Genomic DNA, 9,822 nt, shown 5'->3' on the forward strand with positions numbered 1-9,822 from the left:
TACGACATCTGGGTGTTTGTCACATACTGCTTGCTACATGCTACATTTTGGCCAAATCAGTAGTTTTGAATACAGCCCACGTAACCAGTAACCAGTAACCAGTAACTAGACACTTCCTTTGCCAGTTTGTCATGTTTTCATTGTTGTGCACTTGCATTCCAGCTGTCTCCTGCCTGCTCATGACCTGGTTTAGTAAAGTCCTTTTCCTTCCACCTGTCCTCAGAGTCCTATTGCCTTGTACACACATCTGTGACTTTCGCTGTCTCCTCCTGTGTCCTCGTTTCTCAGTAGGTTGTTATTGTTTTATTTTAATCGACTCACAGATCAAAATAAAGGGTGACAATAATGATAAAATACAGATGACATGTTTTTACCATTCAAGTAATTTTAGTAAATAGAGAAAATCGCCAAACACGCCCCGTCTCCCTGTGGTAAAACATTCATTAAAAACTCTTGGATCTGCACCAAAAACGAACCACTTGCTGCTTGGCCCACCAAGGATACCCGCTAACAGACAGCCAAACAAAAACATTGCGAGCAGAGGGACTGAACACAAATGTTGAAATCATATATAATAAATCTGAAATGCTGAGGGTGGAGAACGGTAAACTGGTAAAGATCAGTTTATGTGGCTCACCCGGCAGCTCGAGTTTGAGGCTGCAGTCATGTGGGATTCGTGAGGTGTTGTGGAACATTATGTCTTCTAGATCTGCATGAACCGCTGCGAGGCTCTGTAACAGACAGCTGACAACACATTTGTGCTGCTTGTGCAGGATCTGCCATGTTGGTTAAGGTTTTAATATTTCACTGCTGCTGCTGAAGCTTTCTGAGAAACTTAAACCCTATTAAACCCCCCCACTGAGAAAACAATCTATGGTACATTAAGAAAAGTGACACAAATCCACAATTAAACCACAGACAGCTCTGATCACAGGGCACAACATCACTGCATATTTATATATATACATAAAAAGAACTATCACTCTAATTGAGACATACGTAAACAGACGAGCTGACGCAGTGCATGTTAGTCACGGTCCTGTCTATAACCTGAAGGTGACAGAGTACGGATCGGTGCGATGCCTGAATTAAACCTGACTGAACAAGCAGGAGACATTTTTGGAAAAGTGTGACTGGAAAAACTGTGATAGAATGTACAATTACTCAAGTACTGAATTGGCAATTTTGAGGTACTTGTACTTTACTTGAGTATTTCCGTTTTATTTCTACTCCACTACATTAGCTGCTAATTCCCAATAGTTACTTTTCAGAATAAGATTTTTACATAAAAACAAAACATATGTTTATAAAATAAAGTGCATCATTAGAGAATTGAGTTCTCAAACATCACACCTGTCATGTTTGAGATGTCCGTGAGTTGTTTTGACATTTTGCAGCATCAGTGACATCTTTTAAATCTTTTTTTTACATTACTTATATATTATATGATATTATATCAGTGATGGGGGCCTTCTCTGCAGAACGAGTACTTTTACTTTTGATACTTAAAGTACATTTGCTGATAATTCTTCTGTACTTTTACTTAAGCAGAAAACCTGGCTTTAACCTGTGATTAGTTGTATTCTGTTACTGGAGTCAGTAGACATGTAACTACACAGTACATCCATCTAAAACAAAGAACTGATGTGAAATCTCACTCTGACAAGCCAAGAAGAACCTTGAGCCAAGCTGCACTGTTAAAAGGAAAGAGAGGTACTGCCTCCTGTTGGTGGAAATATAAAATCACACTTTGACACTGATTTTGTTGAACAAATGTTTCACTTCATTGGAGAAATGAATACAAAGTCATTGACTATAAATCATAAATGGATAGATATCCAGTTTAAATGAAAGAAAGAAACCCCAAAATTAAACAAGAAAACACATAAAAAGAGAAGACATTTGGCTCAAGTTGTCCTGAAACATCATGTTTATTTTTTTTATTTATTAAATTATCTATCATCTATTAGATCCCATCAGATCTTCATGCTGGTGTTTGCACACAATTAGCATAGCTGGTAGTGGTGAAAATATAATTAATTTTGTACAATTTTGAGCTACCCGCTTCTTCCACCACTGATAGTTGACGTTATCAGAACTTGTTTTCCTCCAATCAGAAGGAGCGTGTACCATATTATATATATAATTCCCCTGTGCATCACATCCCATTTAGCCTTTTGACTTGTTCAAAACTTCAGTTTCATCATTGTTTCTATGCTATGAATATTTTCTGACTGTCCACAACATCATTAACCAAACCAAACCAAATCATCGTCTCTGTGGCTCTCTGTGAGCCCAACCGGTTAAACCATAACCAAATCATGAAGTTCGTATTTTAAAACTAATAAAGAAAGAAAGAAAAATTATTTTAATGAAGAAAAAAAAGCAAGTAATCCCCCTACATGTCACCGGTATCATTTCTGACTTCAGCAGAAAGAGATGTAATTCCATCAACCTCCAGCAGGCAGCGCTGCAGTCTGGCCCTTTAGTGTAATCATGATGAGCCGAAAGTTGAAGTATCTGGAGGTCAACCCTTTCCTTCATCCTATTGGGAAAAAAACAATGAGATTCTGATCAATAGATTACAGATATACAATATTTCAGCCTACTTCTGCTCTACTGTGCTGTTGTTACATGGTAACCCGATCATGCTGTGCTCTTACAAATGTTAACAGTATTTCACTCACTGCATTTGTAGAGCCTGTTGACGCGGGCGATGTCATTGGCGCTCATCTGTTCGGCGTTTCCGAAGGAAAGCTTAGGATTCTTCTTAGAGACGATTGTTGGCTGCCGGTTTTTGGAGAAGGCGAAACTTGAGGAGGATACAAACACAGCATTTATTGATATATAGAGTTACGCACACACAAAGACAAGCACACACTGGTTCTGCACTCACAAGTAAAGTATTCTGGGATTTTATTACAGTAGAGCGACATAACAGATGATGATGCACTCACACCAACACTCACTTGCTGTATTGCATGACAGAGTTGAAGTCGTAGGGAGTGCCCAGGTTGTTTGTAGGCACCTTCACAAAGTTGTGTTCCTTTCCTGCACAGGAGAAACAAAACAGACCGAAATATTTAAGCACAGCTGTTTTATCCTTCAGTAACAGTGGACTGAAATCGTTTGCCTGTGGTTGCACCTTTTTTTTTTCCAAAGCTACCTGGTGCATGCAATCAGGAGTTTACATACCAACCTCGCAACCTACAAATGAGGTACTTTCCAGCGGCCCAATATTCATTCAGGCACAAGCACTTGGAATTTTGTACATGAACATTTAAATTAGATGCCAAGCGACTTGCCGACTTCTTACACGTTACATTTCCAGTATCAATTCAAACCTCATAATCACATAACAGTATGTTTTCTCGTCATATGCAAAACTTGTTTAAAACAAAGCTCCTGCGTTTTAGCCACGCTTGGATGGTCCGTTGGTCGGTCCTCCACTTTGTCCCCGACTGAAATATCTCCACAACTATTGGATGGATTGTCATGAAATTTAATACACATTCATGGTTCCCAGATGATATTTAAATTATTTTGCTGATCCTTTTATTTAGCACCATCACAAGTCGAAATTTGATTTTGCCCAAATACCAAGTACCTGCAAGACCCATGACATTCCCATCGGTCTCAGCTGTACTGTGTTTAGTGCTAATTAGCATATTTCAGCATGCTAGCACAGTAAACCGAGATGGTGAACATCAGAAATACTTTATTGGAACATGGTAAATAGAGCATGTTAGCATGCTGATGTTAGCATTTAGCTTAAAGCACTGCGGTGCCTCACAGAGCTGCTAGCATGGCACAAGGCTCTTAGTCTTGTGACCTAATCGGAGACTCTTCGGTGAAGAGGACATAAACTATACACTCACTCCTCCATTCTTCTCATCATTTTATAACATACAACCAGAACCATGAGATGCAGGTTCCTGTGGGTGAGCTGACCTGGCTGGATGTTCTGGGTGAGGATAGAGACGTATGTGTCTCTGTCGGAGCGGACGTGCTCGTGGTGGAAGCCCAGAGCGTGGAGAACCTCGTGCTGCACCGTGTCCGTGTACAAACAGCCGTTTTTCCTCAGGGACACTGGCTGTCCTCGTGTCTGACGGCCCACGTAGGACCAACACCTGAGACACACACACACACAGAGGAAGCATAAAGAACAGGTATTGTTGATTCCTGGCCTTTGGGGAATTTAGAAGTTAACTGGCCAATGGATGGGACGTCCTGCAGCCCAGTGGTTTAAGTTTAGTGGAGACATTTCCATTACAAAACTGTTTGAGGCCAAAAGAGGTGAGGTTATCCAGTATTTTGCAAAAAATCAAAGATTAGAGAAAAGTCGAAAACATGAAAACAGATTTGTGTATCAGAATTTGTCTTCTTTCCTCTCCATTAATCATCTAACGGCCCTTCAGGTTTATCTGGAGACCGTTCGGAGGGGTCCGACCCCTAGGTTGGGACACACATTGATGCATCAGCATTCATTTAATAATGTAATATATAATAATATTTCAGTCGCAGATTGATGAGATTTAATAGTGATGTAGTCTGGGGATGACTTCACATTAAGAGAGTGTGTGTGTGTGTGTGTGTGTGTGTGTGTTCCTACCCAGATCCAGAGAAGAAGTTGAGGTATTGGCGATGCCACCAGCGCCTCCAGACAAAGCGGATGCAGGTGGACCTGTGGAAGGTCAGCAGGCTTCTAATGATGATGTTGCGCTCGGCTCTGCCTGCAGAGACAAAGAACAGGCTGCTGAGAAGCGTTCTCCCTCAACAGGCCCAACCCTTCCTTTCAGTTTGTCCAACTGTTCTTCAATCAATTCAAAATCTCACCTCTCATCTCAGTTGGTAAACACAGAACTTGGTATGTGTGACAGGGAAGCTTTCTCCAAATGTGTCTCAAATTTGTACCTAATAAACTGGCATCTGAGTGTATTTGAATCAATGAAAAAGAGGCTCTTTCAGCACCACGGAAAGCATCTAATCCCCACTGGTTTCCACTTGCACCATCATTCAGCCTGCAGGTGTGAATGATCTCAGCACTCCTCTATTTGTCTTTGACAAAGGAGCTCAGCAACATTTTTGTTGTTCTTGTATCCGACTTTGAAAACCCCTTATTTAACAGAACCCAATGATAATTGATTTTCTTACATTAGTGGATGTTCTAAATATAGTATGCTGAACTGTGGGTAACAAAGCTCAACCGGTTAAAAGGTTTCATAAAAAGTTTCAGTCTCCAATTGTTTATTCAAGTGGAATCAAACGAAGCTGACGTTGAGTGGACTGTTTTTTTAGGGGTCTAGTTTTAGGTTAAGTTACTGTAACTTACTGTACGTGGAGGAGATGATGACGGGCACTTTGACGTAGCGACCGCGTTTGGGCCACTTGCAGCCCTTGGCCGTGCAGGGGCTGGCATTCCTGTTCAGATTTGGCACAATGTCGCCGTGCACCAGTCTCGTCACTGCAGAACAACAAATAAAAAGACACTTATATGAATCTTGAAAGCAGGAATCTAGAGTTTGACATGTATGATGGACATATCACTTTTATGAAATATGAAAACCAACGAGGCAACGAGGTATTCTTCTTTCATTACTGATGAATCTGTGCATTATTTTTTCAGTGATTTGATTTATCCTTTAATTTAGTCTCTAAAGGTGATAGCTTCAGATTGCTTGTTTCGTCTGACCAACAGTCCAAAACCCAAAGATATTTCGGTCACATTTGACAACCTGCAAATGTTTGGAAATAATCAGAATCAGAATCAGAAAAACTTTATTGATCCCCGGGGGGGAAATTACACATAATAAATGACAAACAATTCGTTGATTATCATAACTGTTGACAATCCATTGACTAATGGATAAATTGTTTCAGCTCTACACCCATTATCAGTTAGATTACATAAAACTTCTGTCTTACTTATGTCAGCATTAGCTCTTGCGATGACTTCAGAGACGTCCAAAGACGCATCTAGAAGCAAACAGAGAAAACAGATGATGATATCAGAAACAAGTATATAACTTCAAATTACTGTAAATGATGAACATGTCAGATGTGAATTGAGAAGAAAAGATTCTTGATTATTCAACTCACCTCTTTCAGCCTCCTCGTCAGTTGCCCCCTGTAACACATTTTTAAATCATGCTTTCAGACACACTTTTATGATGTTGTTCGGCAGATGATTGAACTGAACGACCTCAAAAATGCGTTGCCACCAAACCCTTTTTAGTTCATAGCAAAGTTAACCTTTTGGACATACATGGTTTTCACAGGACAGAAGTGTTGAAAGAGTCGGACTTACCGGAGAAACAGCCGTCAACGAGAGGAAGAGGAGGAAAAGGAAAGCTGGAGTCATCATGACGGTGGTCCTCTCCAAACTTCAAATCTAAAGATACAGTCAGAAAGTTTGTTGTATGTGAGTGTTAAGTTCGTGAGGTAAGAACAGACAGATCCGTGGAGTTCACCTGAGGCTGATGCTTGATGCAGCAGGTGCTCAGCTGATCACTCCTTATAGGCAGCTCACGCTGGGTGTGTCTGAGGTTTCATGTGTCTAGTCAGCCGTCAGTCAAACACTTTAAGTGAAGCTGCTCAAATTGCAGTGATTTTCCAGGTAGGAAATAACATCACAGTAAAGAAATGCAGAGGTGGAGGAAGTATTCAGACCCTTTACTTGAGTAAAAGTAGCAAAAGTACTGATTATGTACTCATTAAAGTACTCATTATGCAGACAAATGGCCCCTGTGAGTGTTTGATATTATTCTATATTAATATTACTGATGTATTAATGTGTAAGCAGCATTTAACTGTGAAAACTGGTGGAGGTGAAGATATATTAAGCTATATTATTACAGTTGTAGTATAATCTATAAGAGAACATTATATTTTTTTGAGCTCATCATATGTTTTATATGTAAAATCTCAATATCAAAGTAACGCTGCCAGGAATCAAAATTACAACAACAATGGCGACAAAACAAAAGATGTGATTCAATACGTTTCTCGCCAGGCTGGAACACAACAACCATAATCAGCCAGTTGTCGGTAAGTAGATTGTTTGTACACAAAAGAATGGATGAGTCATTTTCAAGAGGCCAACTAACCAATGGCTTATTGTTCACATTGGGGCAGTACCAGTGGGGTGGAAACCGGGAAATACTCATTACTTCCTTACTTCCTTACTCGTCATAGTTTCCCTTAAAACATCTTGTCATGGTACACACTTGTACGCTTGCATCTCTCTATAACCCTGGAGCGGGAGATCTAGCTGCAGAGGAGTGTAATTGTTCATCTTGAAGGAATAATTCAACATTTTGGGAACTATCCGCTTATTGGAAGTATAAGGAATAAGAGACATTGAGACAGATGTGGAGAGTGTGTGTTAAGCAGAGTTTGTGGCAAAGGAAAGGGTCATCGCTTCAATACTTAATGAGGTCAGAAAGAAAAGAAGAAAAAAAAACATTTAACAGGATAAAAATGTTGATTTTGCAATAATGATTTTTTACACACACATACAGCAGTCGGGTCTGTGATGAAGTAAAAGTCAATATCACAACCAAACACAAGGGTTGAAAGTTAACAGCATGACTTCAACAACCAAAACCCCTCCAAACTTGTTCACCAGGAAATACCTCCTTGAAGAAGAACCAGCAGGTGTAGTTATTTTTGTCACTTCAAGACGCTCGTCACTCATGTCGGTTTTGTTATTGCACGAAGCAACACACGACGTGCTTAACTCTTTAATTTGACATTTAACTTTGACCTCCATTATGTGACCTAAAAAGATCTTCTCTGAGCCTCTCGGGAATGTGGCGGGGCTGCATGTTGTTGGATGCACATATGTGACATATAGACGCTTTGTTGTTCAGACTTGCAAGCGTGCGCAATGAATCTGAACAGATCAGAGGAGCTTTATTTTATGGGTCCCTTAGAGAGAATTTAAAATACATTCTTCTCCATGGTTTGGGGGGTGGATCACTCACAACTCAGTGGATAAAAGAAAAGATTTATTATATAAATAAGACAAAATGGGGTTTTTTTCTCTCTGATTTGGGTGAACTGACCCTTTAAGATGAGGAAGTGCAGACATACAAGGAATGACAAGATTATTTGTTCTCCAACTGGTATTTTAAATTAGCTTTGTCATTTGGGTGTGAGGTGAGCACCTTTTGTTTTCAGACTTAAAGCGACATTAATTGAACAGCTTCATATCATTTAGATGGTACACTGACTTGTAATAGGGAGAGTGGTGCCTCTTTCATTCCCGCTCGGCGCCCTGAACGCCCGTTCCTGCACTACGTCACTCGGCTGAACGGGTACGATCTCCCGCGAGAAGTGCGTAACACTTTACGGCACTACACCACACATGGATGTATCTCGGTATTCTCAGTACGGACATCGCGGCAGAGGCCAAGAGACCGAAGAGGACGTTATCGGAGGAAGATAAGAGAAAAAGAGAGAGCGTGACCGAGCAAGAGGCCGGACGACAGTAAATCTGCGACAGGCTTTTAGTCGTTTTAGTCGTGCGTGTGAACCAGTTGTGCTGTTCAGACAGGACGCGGCTAAATTTAAAGGTTAAATCCAGATTTTTCCTTTGGACACTTGAGTACATTTTGAGTCTTAACATTCTTCCACCACTTATGATATATCAGATTAAAATAAAGACGACAACAAGAAGTTAAACACAGTGTCCCACCTAGTTATCGTATCTAGACAATGAAGCATACCAAGATAATAACTTAGGAGAAAATATAGCTCATACAACGATCTCATAAACAGCCAATCAGGTAACAGCTCAGGCTGCACGATGTTCCTGCAGACGTATGTCTGTATCCACCGCGGGGCTGACACTGACACATGGGGTTTTTCACCTTTCATAAACTCGTCTGTTCACATTTCTCCTCCCAGTCTGCAAACGTTGAAGATTGACTTTGAGGCCCTCGTTTGTGGGTGACAAAACAAAGACTGTCCAAACCAGAAGAACAGCAGAACCCGTCATTTGTTCAAATGTTGTTCAAATGTTCTTCTTCATTCTTCTGGTCAGTGACCTCTATAAATAACAACTGTCCTCTCTCAATAGCAATGAGTAGCAGTCTTTGACCCCCCTCCTACCAACAGCAACAGATTTTGTTTCTAAGCTTAACCAGACCTTAACCATGGTGGTGGCAGATCAAACGCTCTATTAGACGCTTTATTAGAATAAAAATAATTATATTAACCTGTTCATATTTTTTTCTATTCCCTACTGTACAGAGTATTTTCAAAAATTAATATATATGGTTTCTGCATCAAAATTAATTTAAATGAATTTTTAGCAGAATTTAATATTTATTTTTTTCTAAATGTACCAAAATTTAAACGCTATCTTTCCTTGTAAAATGTATAAAGTTGATCATATTGACTCCATAATTCATCATTGCTTAAAGCACACATACACTTAACCAATCATTATCATAACATCTGGGTTGATGATTCAATACATTTTATTTTTGTTAGAACACCTGTTTTTTCGGTAGTGACTGCACTGTTTCGGTAGTGACCATACTGTTGCTGTAGTTACAGTCGTACTTTTGTTGAGAGTGGCATCCTAATCACTTAACTCTTTTTGCTATATTTTAACTTTTTACATGTCTTACAACAACTGAAACTTATTTATTCATCATTAAATGAATAACAATGGTTTATCTTCCAGATGAAATTTTTATTGGAATGACAAACAATAATGTTCAATAAACCATTTAACAAAACCATGCTTTCAACACTGCAGGGCATCACTGCATGACATTTTTAAGTAAAAACAGTAAGGTGCAATCATTAAAA

The 9,822-nt window shown here is 39.7% G+C and overlaps 1 protein-coding gene across 1 annotated transcript; it reads right to left on the minus strand.

Moving 5' to 3' along the window:
- Positions 1 to 2,679: 2,679 nt before the first annotated feature.
- On the minus strand, positions 2,680 to 5,967 carry LOC139286325 (low choriolytic enzyme-like). The gene is made up of 6 exons (XM_070907074.1): positions 5,926 to 5,967; positions 5,333 to 5,464; positions 4,613 to 4,733; positions 3,952 to 4,130; positions 2,970 to 3,051; positions 2,680 to 2,812 (listed from the first exon to the last, which is right to left on the minus strand). Coding segments are annotated over exons 1-6 (648 nt in total). The 5' UTR covers positions 5,927 to 5,967.
- Between the last annotated feature and the right edge of the window lie 3,855 nt (positions 5,968 to 9,822).

This window comes from Enoplosus armatus, chromosome 1 (assembly GCF_043641665.1).
Source record: "Enoplosus armatus isolate fEnoArm2 chromosome 1, fEnoArm2.hap1, whole genome shotgun sequence".
In the NCBI taxonomy this organism is placed as follows: Eukaryota; Metazoa; Chordata; class Actinopteri; order Centrarchiformes; family Enoplosidae; genus Enoplosus; species Enoplosus armatus.